The sequence below is a fragment of the Terrapene carolina genome, unplaced genomic scaffold, assembly GCF_002925995.2.
Source record: "Terrapene carolina triunguis isolate 2854851 unplaced genomic scaffold, T_m_triunguis-2.0 Scaffold26, whole genome shotgun sequence".
In the NCBI taxonomy this organism is placed as follows: domain Eukaryota; kingdom Metazoa; phylum Chordata; order Testudines; family Emydidae; genus Terrapene; species Terrapene triunguis.
Window position 1 is genome coordinate 622,984 of NW_020664377.1, and position 18,196 is coordinate 641,179.

Genomic DNA, 18,196 nt, shown 5'->3' on the forward strand with positions numbered 1-18,196 from the left:
GCTATGATAATACAAATAGTAAATAATAATAATACTAATATAGGAATGCTGTGGTTCTCGCAACAGCAAACTATAGTTTACTCCTGGACCTAACAGGCTGATTGAACATCTGTATGAATGCCCAGGTGTCTTGTGAGGAATCACAGTATTACAGGGAAAACAGTCTGCTCAAATGAAACTTGGCCATCAATCAATTTCTAGACACTGATGCGGTTTTCTTGGTACTGTGGAGTCTACAGGATTCGTTGAGAGAAAAAGAAGCTTTAATTCATTGTGTTGTGTGAGCAGTGACCAATAGAAAGAACCAAAGAATCTACTGAAGGAATTGTAACTTCCAATGTTCCAGGGCAGAATTGTCTTTCCAAACCATTTCTCTGGAGGGTGACCATAGACATGTGGAAGAAGAAAGGCGAATACCCAGTTTGTTCTACTTAATGCAGTTAATAGTGTTTTGTATCTTCTAAACTAGCCCTTTCCTCTCGTGTTAATTGACATTGTCTTTTCTCTTCGCTTTGATGAACTGCAATCTGAAAGGTTGTGCTTTCACTGGTCAACCAGAAATGTGTTGACATCAGTAGCTGTTATTGATGCAATAAAGATTCTAGGTCATCGGTAGCACTCTAATGAACAGACGTGATCCGTGGAGTGCCATAAATCCAAGTTTTGTCTGCCATAAAAGATACGGGTTTCCACATTGCTTTAGAAATTGCTATGTATATGTGGCTGGCTTAGTTAAAGTTATCTGATGTGGTCAAAGGGGATTCTCCCTGCTTTCCTCTTGAAAACTTCCATTTGTGTTTTATAAGATCCAGCTAATCTCAGTACTTGGCTGAATATTTCTAAGTCTTAAAATTGCCCACTACAATATTTGAGTTTTGAATTTCTCAAGTGGTTCTTAACTCTGAAATCTCTAACGATTAATACCTCTTTCTAGCTCTGAAATGTTAGAATTTTGCCAAAAGAAAATGAAAGTATAGTCATAAATATGAGCAAAAGTTCCTTCAAGATCCACACTTACGTATACATCCTCCCCCACTCACTCTCATATATACAGTCTTTTAAAAATACACTTCTCATCTGAGTTATGACTTGGATAAGCTAAACCTGTATTTCCATTGCTCTATAGTCTAAAGATTAATTATACATTTTATCACTTGGTTCTTAGAGCAAAAGAAATGAAACTGCAGACTCTGGGGTGATTTCCCCCCCTCCCCCCATGTAGTTGTAGTGTTCCCAGAGTTCTAGTGATTAGCATAAGGAAATCCCTCATCTTACTGGTCAAACAGTGATCGGAGCTTCTTTCCAAAACTGAAGGCAACACTTTACGTATGTCAAGTTAGGGGTTCTCAGACTCTTTATTAATGTGGACTACATCTTAACAGAAAGATTGCCCTGGGGATTTTTCCTCTCCTATTCATGATCACATGAACTACCTCCTCTTCCTTTGACTTTATTATTTATTATTTGTATTACTGTAGCACCGAGGAGCCCTAGTCATTGACCAAGACCCCCGTTGTGCTAGGCACTGTACAAACGGTGAACAAAAGACACTGCGTGCCCTAAAGAGCTTACGGTCTTTGGCAAGAACACCAATTGCTTACATGGAAAAGTAATTTTAGGAAAATATTAAAATGTACTTTTTACTTTTTACTGTGACTTAGCAACTGGAAACAAGGAGGAGGGTTAGTACCATTGGCCTAATCCAAAACTCAGTGAAGTCAGAGGGAATCTTTGCATTTACTTGAGTGGGCTGTTGATCAGGCCTATTGGACCAGCTAACTCTCTGCAGACTACCAGCAAATGCTCCAGGGACCACTTTCCCTGTTGTCTCTTTTTAAAAGGCAGTCTCAAGCAAACTCTTGTTTTCTGAATGATTTCAGGATCTCAGATAGAGGGCAATACAGGATCTTTCCTTTCCTGCTAGTTTCTTCTGCATCCATTCAAAATCGTGGATTTGTTTGTGTTTTGAAGGCAGGGGTGATGGATGATACTTTATTTGTTTTAGCAAAGCTGCCACAGTAAATACAAATTGACAGAAGCTTTTTTTGGTTCCTGACACCTGAATTCTTTATTACATGGATGAAAGGCACAGACCTGGTTTTTATCATCCTACTGCTAATTATGTCACCTTATTAATACTGGGCTGTAGTCATCATGCTATCTCCAGGGCAAATCTTAAAACTCTTAGCAGGGCCGTGAGGAAGCCAAGTTATGCTTTTAGTAGTTAGCTGATAAAGTGAGTGTAGCTTTGTTGCTCTGTGTATATAGACTTTTAAAAGATGTTTAAATATAACTATTTTGGGAAGCAGATCTTGGCTCCGCTTGAAAGTTGGTAGGAGGTGGATTCTAAAACCTGAAAGGTTAGTACTACTTGCCCTGTATCTGTCCTGACACATCAGTCCTACAACATTTGTCTCTGTGATGGGGGCACACTTATCCTTAGTGCGCCCTCTTGCATCAGGGCACAGTGTTGCCATTATCCTCTGCTACAGCGCCTCCTGATGGCCGTCTGCCTCTTGCTGGCTCTTCTGTGGCTCAGCCCTCCGGCCATGTCACAAAGTCCAAACCCCTTCTGGGGTAATGAAGTGTCCAGCTGTAAGTCCAACCAAAAGAACTCTAAATAATAGCTGCTTCTGCCCCTCTTGGGACAAACTAATAGCTTCTTCTCAAGCAGCATTCTCCACACTGCCTCCCTTCGCCCAGGACGCTAGCAGCTTACCTCTGGGGTCTCCCTACTCTCATTTACAAGCCTTATCTCAATACCACCTCCCCCCTACTGGAGCCTAACCTGCTCCCTGTGAGTTTTCCCCAGTCTGCTGTAGGCTCTAGTTTACAACTCCCCCAGTTATCACTACGCCCTAACTCAGGGCTTCCCCCATACAGGACTCTGCACTGCTTTGCATGGGTTCCCCCAGCCTGTAGTCCCAGGGTGCCCCCAGTGAGAGAACTCTCCTCCTTCCTCTCATGTGGAATCTCTCCTTCAGTGCTCTTCACCTTCCTACTCCCTTCTGAGGAGCCAGTTTCAAAACTGTAGGACTCTCTGGTCTGGAGGCCTCTGTCAACTCTCTTCCCCGTGCCTAATCGCAGGAGCTACCAGTTGTCTCCCTTCCCCAAGGACCCTGCCAGCTCTCTTTGGGGCTCTTACTGCCAACTGCAAATACTCATTCAGGGCTTGCCCCCAGTGAGGCCTACTGTACGTCTGGTGGGTTCCTCCCAGCCTGCAACAATTGCAGACCATCTCCAGAGAGCTTTCCCTTGCACTTTCTTCCAGCTACCCAACTTCCTCCTTTGAATTGTTCTAGCAGCTGCTTTCTCGCTCAGCTGCTTCATTACTGTGAGCTAACGAGTGCCACCTGGAACACCTGATTTCTACCAGGTGTAGCCCACAGGGTTGTCACGGGGGCAGTTAGGCCTTGATCCTTCCTGAAAGGTCACTGGTCCCATGACAGCCTAGAATGGAAAACATATTGATCAGATCTGTACCTCTGCCACTGTTTATCATGATGATTGACTTGATTGTGACCTGAGCTACTCCAGGGAGAATATACAGAGGAAGGATGGGTGTCTCAAGTGACCAGATGTACTTGCTCCCCTCATGAGCTATGTTTGTTTATTTTTAAATGTAAAGTATAGCTACTCATAGCCCCTCCTTTCGTAATGAGCAGAACCCTGCAAAGTTCACAGATAGCTGTGAACACACTTCAACCCTTCAGCGCATCAAGGAGTAAAGAGATGAAGAGTCAATAAGCATCTTGTGTTTATGATTGTCAGATAATTTTAAAATTATTTTACTGCACAAAATAGCAGAGAGGTTTGAAATCTAAAGAATGTTATGTCACAGTAAGAGTTGCTTGTATTTGCTGAGGATACACAGAAGATCCTTAATGCTGTGGTAGCTTTTGAATGACAGGAGAGAAGAATTCTACTTGTACAGCACCTTTCAGGTGAGGATTTCAAAGCATTTACAAACATGTAAGCCACATGAAACCCCTGTCAGGTAGATGGTGTTATCCAGGCACAGGGAGGTTACCCAATTTGCCCGAACGTAAGAGACAATATCTACAGGAACTCATTGCCTCCTATAGCACAACATCAGTTTTCTATCGCTGTACCATTCACAAGGCTAGCATTCACATCCTTCTGTAAAGCCTGTCTCGTTGCACAATCTGCCCTTCTCTCTCTGTTGATCTGCAAACCAGGGAGACCCAGGTTCCAGGGTAGGCTCTGGGCTACAGAGGAATGCACAGATCAATTTCAAACACATTTTCTAATCTGTGATTCACAGTCCACCCCGACAGTGATGGTTTGCGTGGAGCTCCCATAATATCACCTGGTGCCCAATAGAGAAAAGCAAGAAAGAGGGGACATGAATTGCACAATTTAAGGATATTAATAAAATAATTTTAACAGTTTAGATTATTTTGTAATGTACATATTTGTGCTGTTTCCTCTCTGAGGTCACTTTTAAATGCCCTAATGTTTCTAAGGCACTTGTATGCTATAACTATAGTAGTAAAGAATGAGATCAGTGACACGTGTTGTGAAAGCTATACGTGCACCCCTGGTCTCAGAAAACATCCTGACTGTGCCTTTAAATTATTTATACAATGCCATATGGTAGGTGTGCATGGCATTTTACAAATAGATGAAAAGACAGATCATTGCTTTAAGGAGCAGATTGCATAGTCTTCTGTATTATTTAATGTTTATGGCAACGCCCAGGGGCCGCATTCAGGCTCAAGTATCATTGTTGTACACCATTATAGACATGGCCCCTCCTCGAAGGAACTTATAGTCTAAGAAAGCCCTTAGGAATAAAAAGGGAATTTCATCATAATGCTATCATGCTGGCAGAATCTGGATGGCAAAGATGAGGTTTTCTCATGAAAAAATGGAATGAACTGAACAAAGCAGACCACCTTAAACTGCACTGCTCTCACTTTAAAATTGAAATACACAAAGGAGACATCTGTCCTTTAAAATTATTGCAAAGTGGTATTGCATTCAGATCAGCTAATCTCCTGTTAAGTAGCTTTGCTAACCTAGATTAATTTACCTACGTGGCAACTCTGCTTCTAAAACTAAAGCAACAGAATCAGAGTTGTGAGCTATTTTCTGCCAGACTTAGCATCCACCTACCTCACCCCCTGGAAAAGATTCAGGAAATTGGTAGGAGGCAAACTCACATGGTTCATATAAAATTGCTTCATAGTACATCTTGATTAAGGTATATTTAGCCTCTGATGTTACCCTGAAGTTTACTGAGAAGGGCTTGGATTAAGCAGAATGCCAATAGTAAGGCAGGGGTCACAGACCTGGGTAAAACCAAAGGGCCAAACTAACATAACAGATTATGTATTTTCAACAAAATGTTTATTTTTCAGCCTTTAGGGATGGACACACATCACCGTGCTCTAGTCTATTGAGCCTGACACATAGGTCAACCTGGATATAGAATTAGGCTGACGTGGCGGTTTCAGATCCGACGAGGGAACTGCTTCATTAATCAGGTCGACGTCTGTGGTGCCGTGCCTCTTTCTGACCCGGTTGGGAGGAGAAAATATGGAGAGGAAGGCATAGAACAATACACATCTGCCTGGCTAAGTGCAGTGTGTAAACAGAATGAAGATTGAGAGTCCAGACACCCTGCATGCACAATTACAACCAATAGCAAGGTCCATCAGCATTGTTGCATTTCAAGCCAGAAAGCTCAGCAATGTCCTGATCCTCCCGCATACCCCTTTCTCCCCCACCCACCCCCCCAAAAAAAGACATTTGGACCTAATTACAGGATGGAACGTTACAAACTAGTACAGAGGGCTAGAAATAAAACTAAATCTTGAGATTGCTTGTGGGTAGAATTAGGAGTCGGTCATACTTTCATAGATTCATAGATTCTAGGACTGGAAGGGACCTCGAGAGGTCATTGAGTCCAGTCCCCTGCCCGCATGGCAGGACGATGCTCATATTCAATTGAATATTGATCATTGAAGTATCTGCAGAGAGAGCTTCCTTCTTTTGCCCTTCATAGTTTATAATTTGCTCCTAGAGCTGAAACTCCTGATATACCATGGGCACATTGGTGTAGAACGTCCTTCACTCTTTCCCTCTCAGTGTGAAATTGATAATGGTGGTTTGTAGGGATTCTGTGTCTCCCTTCCAGTTCTGGGGTGTGTTTTTGAAACCCATGTCAAGCAACGTTTTACTAATAAGTAATAAGCAGAACAAAGCATTAGTAGTCGTCATGGGTCTTTCGTTCCTAACTCTGAATATACTGTAATGTAGTAAGCCCTAATGTAGCACGCCTCCCTAAAGTATAAACAGACTAAGCTCTATAAACAAGCAGTACTAGAGGGCTGGTACACCTCTACCCCGATATAACGCTGTCCTCGGGAGCCAAAAAATCTTACCGCGTTATAGGTGAAACCCCGTTATATCGAACTTGCTTTGATCCGCCGGAGTGCGCAGCCCCGCCCCCTCTGGAGCACTGCTTTACCGCGTTATATCCGAATTCGTGTTATAGCAGGTCGTGTTATATCAGGGTAGAGGTGTAATTGTCTTCAAATAGCTGAATAGTTAAAACTTCTATGTATTATAAGTCTCGTGGTCTCTCTCAAACAGGAAGCATCCTTGGCAGGGAGGCCCAATCCTGCTCCTCTTACGGACAATGGCAACACTCCCATTGACATCAGTGGGAGCAAGGACAGTCCCATTGCCTAGCTGGATGGTAGAGACCTTTCTTTCGGTTTCCATGCTCCCCAACCCTTCTCTGGCTTTTAACTTCTTAATCTGAGCCGATTGGAAAAAACCTGTGCTAGGGGAGGACAAATGGGGGGGGGGGGGGGGGGAGATTTTTCCTTCCATAGATATGGGTGGAAAAATAGGGAGGGGGAGAAACTTAAATTGATATTAGTCGTCTGCAGTAATTTACACCGCCAGATGGTAATTGTTTGACGTTAAATTGTCGATTGATCTGGTACAAGATTATATAATCAATACTTTTTTAAAGAGCCATGTGAAAAACAGAAGTGTGCTTTTATCTTCAGAGTGGGCAGGAGAGGGTACATCTCTGCTGATATCTGTCTTTGAAAGGGATAAGAGACATTTCAAAACCCCTGGTGCAGCTCAGAAGAGAGATTAGGGTGGGGGGGGTCAAGAAAACCAGAGGAGATTGATGTGTCTCCTTGACACTGATGAGCTCCAGTGCAGAAGCAGATTGGAGGAGTTTCTATGAAGCAAATTAATAATGGCAAAGACCCATGTGTCCAAGGCAACCAGGGGCCATTGTAAGCAAAAGGCAGCTACAGAGATTCTTCTGAATGACTAATGCCTGTGGATTTTTTTGCAGCAGAAGTTTGAAAGTCATATAATTATTTCATATTTATATTCTAGTAGCAACTAGAGGCCCTAGTCAGGAGCTGGGGTGCATTTGTGCTAGGTGCTGTTCCAACACATACAAAGACAGGCTTTCCCCTCACAGTTTACAATCTTGCAAATGTTACATGCCTGTGATTTAGCCAGTACCTGTTGTCCCTGTACGCTGTGTGCTTGCAGCAGTTGATTCTGCCAAGCCCAGCTTCCATCGAATGATTGAGTCGGGTTGGTGGCGTGTAAAGGAGAGGGTTGGGTTATTTAGTGAGGTAGATTGAGGGGGAGCAAGGGCGGCTATAACAAAAGGTATCCTTATGCATAAAGGTGCGTGGAGCGTGCTTAAACACCTAGTGGGAACCAGCAGCAGAGCCCAGATACAGGCACGAGCACATGGAATCTCTCTGGATGGGCAGAGACAGTGTTTCCAAACATGTGAGGCATAGGCAAAAGCTGTGAGGTGTGAACTGCCTCGGTAATTTCAGTGGGTGCTGAGTTGGATGTCCATGAGGATACTTTCAATGTCAACATTGCTAACAATTGCCTTGCTCAAAACGTGTAAGACAGGAGAGGAGGTGTTTGTTTCCCAGAGTGTGCGGGAGTGCAAAGGCATAGCTGCTGGAGAGAGGAAGGGGCATAGGAGATGTTTACATTAAGATGGGTAGGTCTTTAATAGCATATGGCAAAGTGTGGGGTGGGGAAGCACCATTGTTTTCATTTTCCTAAAAGGGCTTGGTTGTCAAATGTTTGTGGAACACTGGGTAACAGGAAGGGAGTGGAAGGAGAGATGCCGAGAGGAGGGGGATTTGAATGGGATTGCTCTGTGACATACCAGAGGTGCCCAGGATGGTTTGTGTGTTTGTTTGTTTATCTCTGCCGCCGCCTTTCATCCTTCTTATTTTTGTTTCTGTTTTATTTTTGTTGTCTCCTGTGGTCTTTCCTCCTCATCACCCTTTATTGTCTCTTCTCCACCTTCTATTCTTTTCCTTTCCATTTACCCTCCACCCAGTTTGTACAGTCCTTCCCACTGACGTTCCCCAGATGTGCTCCTTATTACTGAACAGCTTCACCCAGCATAGCTCCACCTCCAGGACAGGAAGTGCTGTATCTGGATTGCACACATCTTTGCTTCCTCAGCTGCAGGTAGAACCAAAGAACACTTCTTTGTCCTGCTGCTGCACTGTAGTAGGACTAGCAAAACGACTGGGACAGGAAATGAGAATAATGTGCCCTAGGTGGTCTGCTTTGAATCAGCCTAAGTGACACGTCAAGAAGCTGCCTCCCTTTTCCCTTCAATATTGCCCCTGTCACATGGTAGTGGGGAGGGATCTCTCTCAAAATGGCTGACTTGGTTTTTGGTGCAGCAAAAAAAATGAATGGAGGTTTCTTTGGGGAAATACTGCACGACTGTGCTGGCCTAAAAGCTTCTAAGCAAATGCCAGAGAAACCTAACAAATCTTCTGAGAGAGAGAACACTGAAGGGGGTAGAGGGAGAACCTGATTCCAGAACTTTCTTAATATCTGCCCCAGGCTTTGTGCTAACTTTTCCAGTCCAGATGACGTCTAGAGTGGCGATAGCTGAAAGGCTTGGATCCTCACAGAGTGGTTTAGGGAATGCTAGGGTAACTCTGGTAGATCTAGAGAAAGGGTTTGTAGAGCTAAAGCCCACATGGCAGGTTCTCACAGTCTGCCTTTGGGCCACACAGTTAAGCTGATGACACACATGCAGACTTCAAGCATTGTGATTTCAGTCCTGATGTACATTATATGTTCGCGTTAAGCTTAATATTTGAGTGATTCATGTAAAATGCAGATAATAGATGTGTCTGGTTTAATGCCTTTTTTCCTGGTGTTCTAAAAAAATGCTGTTTGCCTTATTTATAAAACAAACTCATTGCCTTACGTGTTTGAGATTCGGTTTAGTCCACTCAGAAAGAAAAACTGTGTGTTGATGTTGAGGGGGAAGGGTGTGGAAAGCCATTAATTTTCCTTACTGTCCACTAGATGTCAGCAGAGAACATGCAATATCTGCCTCCTGCTTCTAGCATCCATTTCAGTATCAGAAATATTATATAATGTGGTGATTCTGAAACTATATCAAGATCATGATGGGTGGGAGGTTTCCAAATGCAGGTGGTGGGTGAAGAGTTGTGTGTTCGATTGCTGTCAAACTGTTTAGTTCATCTAACATAGAGCACAGTGGCAAAGCTTGAATAGGCGAGATTACCTGATTTTCTTCTCCCTAACCCCTCAACACTTCCTCTAAAGTGACATCATGTCTCTGAGGCTGGGGAAACTAATATCAAAAGGTGCATATCCGCATAGTTAGGCGAAAAATAGCAGATTTCAGTTGTTCAAGGAACTTTGTACACAAAGCATATAGTACGTTCAGTAGAAATGGTTTTTGCTGATTTCTGGTGGCAGTGGTGTTTCACCTTCTCCTTCAGGCACGTTTTGGAATATATTGTAAATTTCGAATGACCGAGCTTTCGACCTAAGGCCTTGTAGACGTGATGTATTCTTTGCTTGTGACAATGGTCAGCATGATAGTGCTTAGTTCTTTGACTTGCAATGGTGGCTTAATGGAACATGTCCAGATACTAAAAAATAATTGTCAGTGTCGGTCCCTGTGGAACCAGTAGAAGTCGTTTGACTTGCCCAGCCATTCTGATTTGACAACAAGGAAAGTCAGCCAGTTCAAAATTGCCATGCACTGATCCTAGGTGTTTTTTACGATAGGTTCTGACTCTATTTCTCCTCTTGTTTTCCAGATCACAGGCGTTATTCTTCTTGCTGTTGGAGTCTGGGGGAAGCTCACTTTAGGCACATATATCTCTCTCATCGCTGAAAACTCTACCAATGCCCCCTATGTGCTTATTGGGACTGGTACCACAATTATTGTCTTTGGCCTGTTTGGCTGTTTTGCCACTTGTCGTGGCAGCCCATGGATGCTGAAACTGGTAAGTAAATCAAAAGAACTGTCATGTGGCATATGTGGAAATTGCTTATTCAATGTACTTTTATTAAGCTTAAACAGATGTTAACTGTAACAGAGGCAAACAAAGGTTGTAATTACCTCAATGTTCACTAAGTGTCTCTCATGCTTAAAAAATTCTCTTCACTGAAACCAGTCAATGAATCACACTGACTTCTGTGCAGTATATAGGACTCTGTGATGGCAATAGTGCTACCAGTGAATCAGATGTATCATAACAGACTTATTAACATCAAAAATGGCACAGCTCTGTAGCTAATTTGAAACAGATTTTTCCTGGGGTGCTTCTTAATAATACAACATGGAATGTAGGGAATACCTCGATGGTAGCGTTTAGTCTAATGCACACTAACTTTTCATTTCTGGCATCCTGTATTCACCTCTATAAAAATAGGTAGACACCAGAAAAGTAAACTCCCAGCAGTATGTCCGTCCACATTTCAAAAGCAGCACAGGGATTTCCTCACTCCGATAAGCTTTCCAATGCATCTCAAAATGTAAGGAAACTGTAGGTGGAGGGAAAAATTGCACAGGCGAGTTAAACATTAAGCCTATATAAGAGCATTCAGGGACAAAATATAATATGTGGCAATTTGAGGGGCGGGGAATAGTAATGGTCAGGTTAATATGTGGTGAAAGTGAATTGGGGCAGGGGGAATAACAGGATGGTGTCTTCTACTACAGTATTTTCCCCTAAAGGTACGTCCTCTGACTGTCAGAGCTAACTGTGGCATTCGCCGTTCTGAACATGAAGCTTTATTTTGAACACCTGTATAAAAGTTTTTAAACCATCTTTCTCCCCTCAAAAGAAAACAGGCAAATATTTGAGTTCTGCATTGTTTGTAGGACCTAGCAAAGTCCTAGCTGCTTTGCCCTCCATTAAAAATAGTTCTCCCTTCTTCCTCCTCCCACCCCAAGCATTGAACAACTTTTCAAACTTTTCTGCATGACAATTGGGATGAGATTTTCGGAAGATTAAAATGCAATTTCCTGTTAGAACAGCCTGATTAGCATTGTTTGTCTTCTCAGTTATTTATTCATGTGTAGAAAAAAATCAGACCTAAACTGAAACCTCTCTTCTGCTCCCTCACTTTGGTAAAGTTTGGTTCTAAATCCAGACTTCAGCCCTGATTCACTTTGTACATATGATTATTGCCAATGAAGTCAATGGGACTACTCATGCACTTATGTACCTTACTGAATCAGGCCATAGGCCCCAATCCTGCAGTGAAATGTATGCAAGTGAACCCTGGTACCTTTGCAGAGTCCTGTTGACTTCACTGGAGTTCCACACAAATACAAAGAGTCTGCCTGCATTCATCTCCTTGCAAGATCAGGGCCTTAACAACATGGGAACCACCTCTCTGCAGTGTGAATGTATGTTTCAATAAAATATATAAAATATGCGACTGTCAAGAAATGTCATTTTATGCACATCAAACAACCTAATAATGGGGAGAGTGTCCTGCAGTTATTAGTAGTTACACCACATGCAAGGTGTCCTATATTTCGCTCTCTAAATACATTCTTTTTTTCCTGTCTTTAGAGGAAATCTGGAGGCAGAAGCTTAATCGGAATTGTTTGCATAAAGAACTAAAAGGTTCAGACACAACTCTGCCCCACACTCTGACTTGCATTTTGTCTTGTTTCTTTGCTTTCAGTATGCCATGTTCTTGTCCCTGGTGTTTCTGGCGGAGCTAGTGGCTGGCATTTCAGGATTTGTATTTCGCCATGAGGTGAGTGGAAATGAATTTAGGTTATAAATGGCAGTGCCTCTCTGAGCAGGATTTGCTGAAGCCTCTCAGAACATGTACAATATATTGGTTGTTGACTTCAGCAATTCCATATGCATCATGAGTGATGTAGCTATTTTTCGGCAGTAATGCGTGCAGCCCTCTAAACACTGATATGATTCCAAATGAAGGGATTTAGCCAAAGCTTTGAGTCTTAGCTGTCTGATATTTACTCTGGAGCTATCTTTCTTTATATGTCCATCATGTAAGATCTTCTTTACCCTGTTACATATGCTGAGGACTGCAAAATAGGTTAAATACTTTTCTTAGACACAGCTACTTCACTCAGGGAGGCATTTGGTTGTGTAATACAGAGAGGATTTCCGAGACTGCAAAGCCAAACCAAACTAGTTTCCTTGATGTTGTGTGAATCGTATTTATTTTTTTTTCAGTGTGCCACTGTCCTGAGAGTAGAGTGAGGCTAGAAATAGCTAGAGATAGGAAACTGGGTTAGAAAGATGCCTTGTGAGAACAATACAGTTTGAATTTGTAGTAGCAGTGTTACTTTGTCCATTTTATCTGGAACCCTTTGTTTTAAGCCCAGGATTTTATACGTCTTTTAAACTGAACCAGGACAGTAACTTTGTAGTATCTCTTCCTCACTTCTTACTCCTAGGGGAATTCTGAGCCAAAAAAATAAAAATTCTGCACCAAAAAAAAAATAATATTCTGTGCACAATATTTTAAAATTCTGCAAAATTCTGCATATTTTATTGTCAAAATAACACACTATAATCACACCAGTTTCATGTCAGCAAATATGTCCGTAACAATGCAGACAGCAAAAAAGATCCAGGAAATTTTTTTTGACAAATAGATTCCTTACTAGGCATATTAATACAGAACTTTGAGTAATAATTCATTTAAACTACAGTACACAAACATATTTCCTGCACCCCTCAGAAGCAGTGCAAAGGCTTGGGGGAGTCGGGGATAATGGTGGAGCTGAGGGAGAGGGAAATAATTGTTGGGAAGGAGCCTGGGAGTGAACCTGGAGGGTTGTTGGGTCTGGCACCCTACCCAACCCCGCCCCCACACTCCTGGGATCCTGGCTGCCAGCCCCACGCCCTCAGGTCTGCGTGGGGCGGCAGCAGAGCCCCTGGCACAGAGCTGGCAGCGAGCGGAGTCCCTGGCACGGGGCCAGCAGCCGGGATCCCGGGGGCGGGGCAGTAGCTGGGATCCCGGGCGCACAGGGCGGCAGTGAAGCCTAACGGTTAAACGTTTAATCGGTACAATTTTAATAGTTTAAACATTTACTTTTTTTAAACATTATTTGAATCCCTAGACTCAATGTTATCACCCCACTAGCTCCTGTGCCCTGGCACCAATCTGTCCCCCCACACTAGCCCTTCTGAACCCCAATCTGTGTGACCCCCCCTCCATATCCCATGCCTCCTCACCTGGCCCTGTGGGCAGGGCGCTGTGAGGAAAGCAGCCTCTGTCCCCTTTCTCTCCATGGCTGGCTGCTCCAGCCCATGAGCCAGCCACCTTCTCTTCTGGTGCCACATCAGCACCTGGTGGGTGAAAGGTATAATTACAACTTCCCTTCGACACATTGTCAGAATCAATTATTCTGGGGGGGGGGGAATCTGTGGGGGACATTAATTCTGCGCTTGCGCAGTGGCGCAGAATTCCCCCAGGAGTAACTTCTGTCCCTCTGACTCTTTTCCCTTTGTCATATGTGGTCCTCTAGTACCCTGTTCTGCTGAGAGAGTGTCCTTTTTGGCTGTGATATTTCCCTCTGTATGTTTCTTGTGTCTACCTTCACCAGCTGTAGATGGTTACCGATTTGATTTTGAAATACCTGTTCTTTTTTTTGCTGGGAATTACCATTCTACCTGTGGATGGGCAATCTTTTGTCAAGATCACAATAATGCAACCTCCTGAATCTGCCACCAGGCTCTGCTTTCCTCCCAGTTCACGTGTCCTCTGTGACATTCCTGAGCTTCTCTAGCCTGGGGAGCAGTAGTTCCTTATCCAGAGAGCTCCAGTGCCGCAATGAATCAGTGCTGCTACCAAGCAATGGGATTGGCATTGCCTTTTAATGCCCCCTACTTCTGCACAAAGCTCACCTCCCTCATATTGCGGGCACACAAAAGGCAAATTGAAGGGGGAATTCCTCTTCTCTCTAGCTATTTTTATCTAATAGAGAACTGGCAGGTTATACTTCACCTTCCCTCCTGTACATTGACACAAATCGCTCCTTTAGGTTTTCATACCATGGGCCCTTACTCCTCAGGGTATCCCCTTGCAAACCTAAACATGTAATGAATGTGGGGAAATAAACCAGAAAATTGAAAGCTAGTTAATACTCTGTACACTCCCTATTTCCACTTCCATTTTTGCTTTTGCTTTTCACATCACACTTCCAGCTGTTTGACACGTTCCTCTGTTTAGCAGATGAACTCATTTTCACAGTGTGATCTTGTCATGGCTGCATAGCTGGCTGCACCCCTGTCCTCTCACTGGTTCTATGAATGCATCCCTGCAGGTGTCAGGCCTCGTGCCTTTACCTATCCCAGATGGAATTCTGCAATTCTCCCTCTCTTAGCCTCTGACCTGGGCTACAGTACCTGTGTATCAACCATGCTTACTAAGCAGATCAACTATGTTCAACACCTGCAGTTCTTCCCTTTAGGGAGTTGGTGATCAGTGGTGTACAGCGATCAGCCTTCTTAAAGCAAAGTATTGCTTATTTTAGCAGCAGGAACAAGGCTTTTGGAGGAAAAGGATTTTAAAATAACAAGGAGTAGACACATATACATCTTACCTAAAGTCTCCCCATCCTCTGATGATAACCTAAGTAAGCCTAGCTTCTTCCAGCAGCTCCTTGCATTTTCCTCCTCTTCTCTTTGAACAACTCTCCTCCCCCTCTCCCCCCATGCTGCTTAAAAGAGTGTGTCCCTTTTAAAATCTGCTATAGTTCTTTTGTTCTTCTGTGTTCCAAGCTTTGATCCTTCCTGGTCCAACCCAGTTTTGTGGGCAGGGGCGTCATTTCAGATTTGGGGGGAGGAGGGGGCAATTTTAACCATGATTCCAGGGGCTACTTAGGCACCTGAAAACTCTAGGGTTTTTTGCGGACAGTAACTTAGAAATTAACTGACAGGAACACTAATTTCTATATAAAAAAGAAAATTAAATAAATATTAGACCCAATTAGCACTAATACTAACATGTTCTGACATCTTGTGTTAATTCACTTAAGGGACACTAGTTAGGTTTAAACTTTTAAAGTATATTCTTACTCTTGACTACAACAATGGAAACAATTGTAGAAAAATCTAGATTACTCTATATCATTTAGGCTACTTACTTTTTGCTATTCACTAAGCATGGAATAGATCATTTAACTTTTGGAAACATTCTACTAGGGCAAGTCCCATGAGTTTATACAGCACCTACATGGGGCTCTTGGGGTGTTACCATACTACAAATAATAGACTAGAAACTGACTTTAAACAGGAGTGAAACTGGCACTTTTAAGTCACTTTCACATTATTGCTAACCCCAAATGTTTAAATATCATGAGTCAGGCTCACCAAATATGAGATTGGCAAAAATCATGATAATCGCGAGATTATGTAAAAATAATAGATTTGGTGTGTTTTTTTTAATTTGCCTTCCACTTTTTGAGCCTTTAGAGTGCACTGGGGTCACATTTTGAAGCTTTCGCCATAGCCACGAGGGCTAGAAACATACTTTTTCTTTGAGAATGAAGGCTGAAATCATCACTTGACTCAAGGAGCTGGGGCTTTAAGGAAAACAATAATTATCATGAGACTCATGACAAAATCATGAGACAGCAACACTGCTTTCACTTCTGTTCAAAGACTAGTTACTTTCCAGAAGGCTCTGAAGAACAACACTATAGTGATTTGAGTTGCAGTTCTCACAGAAGAATGTTTAAAACCAAACACCAGGAAAATTTCACATTTTAAAGCTGAGAAAAAAATTGAGGCTTCTGAGGTATATCAGGACACTGCAAGCAGGAAAGAAAAGTAAACAGGCACAGGAGCTCTGGGCAACTCTTTCTCTTGAAAAAAAGTTGGAGGGTCAAGTCTTCCAGTCCTTAATCAGGTAAAACTTCTATTGCTGTCAGCATCTCCACTCATATATAATAACACGTGCTCAATAATTATACATTTCATACATAAATATCTGAGCTATCTTATCCAGGGCTACACATTTTATACGCATTGGCTCAGGGACTATACTTTCTGGCATATTCTGAACAGTGCTCAGCACACAGATGGTGTCAGTGAATAAGAACATAAGAACGGTCATACTGGGTCAGACCAATCATCCATCTAGCCCAGTATTCTGTCTTCCAACAGTGGCCAGTGCCAGGTGCCCCAGACGGAATGAACAGAACAAGTAATAATCGAGTGACCCATCTCCTGTCACCCATTCCCAGCTTCTGGCAAACAGAGGCTAGAGACTGAATAATACAATATCATGGATAATACAAATCATGACAATAATCATCGACTTTATGGATGCAATTACTGTTCTTTGTTCTGGAATTGACCTGAATACAGCTGAAACCCTAAGAGTTTGATGTATAATCATATCTGATATTTATATGACACTTTCTCATTTCTTCCTTTTCTCAAACTCAGAACAAAAAATGACAAAACAAAATGGTTTTCAGTTAAAACATAAAACTGCACAGCAGCCGTTGCTCTACGGCCCAGCATGTGGCAGAACCTGCCACCCTTCGGGGGTTAAGTGATCTCCTCTCATCTGACTCTCATTCTCTCTCTTCATCCTTCCTGACCTCTGTGCTGCTTTTCATGCTGTCAACATGACATCCTTCCCAATCGCCTGGGACTGTTTGCTGGAGTCTCAGAGAACTGGCCGCCTTGGTTTTGCTCCCAGCTATCAGCATGCAGCAAAGAGAGTGGCTGGTCCAGTGAATAGGTTGTCAACCCTCAGAGACCTGGGTTCTACTCCTCCCTGTATGACTTCAGGCCCCTGCCTTAGGACAGAGTTTCAAAGGGTTTAGGCACCCAAAGATGCAGCGAGGCAGCTAGTGGGGTTTACAAAGAACCTAAACTTCTGGGTGATTTTGAAAATCCCACTAGGTGCCTAAATACCTTTAAAAATCTTGCCTTTAGTCTGTGTGTCTCAGTGCCCCATCTATACAATGGGGATAACAGCACTGCTCTACCTCACAGAGGGGTTGTGAGGAGAAATGGGTTAGACATTGTAAGGCACTCAGATACTATGGTGATGGGGTCACATAAGTACCACGAGTAGAGGGGGAACTTCTCTGTACCACTGCTATCCCTTCCCTTCTTTTCACCTCTCCCCTTCAGATCTCCCTTTTTTCTGATGTGACTTTGGCTCAGAGGGCTTGGCTGTATTACTTCTGAGTCCTAAGTTCCCTCTAAGTTGCGCAGCTGCACAGCTGACTATTAAGCCCCGATGCCTCTCTGCCAGCATGAACCTGCCACGGCGGGGAGAGGCGCCCCTCCCCACCGGCCCCAGAATGAACCTGCCCCGGACATGCGACAGCCGGGGGAGAGGCGCCCCTCTCTTGGACTGGCCTGGCCCAGGCCCGCTGGAGCTGCCGGAGAGATGAGCCCCTCTCCTGGCCTGGCCCAGGCCCACTGGAGCTGCTGGAGAGATGAGCCCCTCTCTCAACCTGGCTCAGCCCCGCTGGAGCTGCCGCAGCCGGGGAGAGGTGCCTCTTCCCCAGCCCAAGCTACTGCAGTGAGAGAGGGCTGAGGGGAGTCCCTCATCCACAGCCCCACCCCAGAGTCCACACCCCCAGCCAGAGCCCTCATCCTCCCACACCCCAACCCTCAGCCCAGAGCCCCCTCCCAAACCCCGAACTCCTCATCCCCGGCCCCACCCCAGAGCCCGCACCCCTCAACCCTCTGCTCCAGCCCTGAGCCCCCTCCCACACTCCAAAGCCCTCGGCCCCACCCCCACCACATGAATTTTATTATGTGCACCAATATGAAGGTGATGTGTCACACATCACGTCCATATTGGTGCACATAACAAAATTCATTCCGCACATGGTCGTAAAAAA

At 43.7% G+C, this 18,196-nt stretch overlaps 1 protein-coding gene across 1 annotated transcript in view; it reads left to right on the top strand.

Annotated features, from left to right (window-relative positions):
- Positions 1–8,707: 8,707 nt before the first annotated feature.
- The window catches only part of LOC112104198 (tetraspanin-7), a 38,605-nt gene continuing 29,116 nt past the window's right edge, over positions 8,708–18,196 (top strand). Inside the window, exons 1-3 of the mRNA XM_029911293.1 lie at positions 8,708–8,852; positions 10,108–10,328; positions 12,025–12,099. Coding sequence (XP_029767153.1) covers positions 8,708–8,852; positions 10,108–10,328; positions 12,025–12,099 — 441 coding nt within the window. The remainder of the gene's footprint in view (positions 8,853–10,107; positions 10,329–12,024; positions 12,100–18,196) is intronic.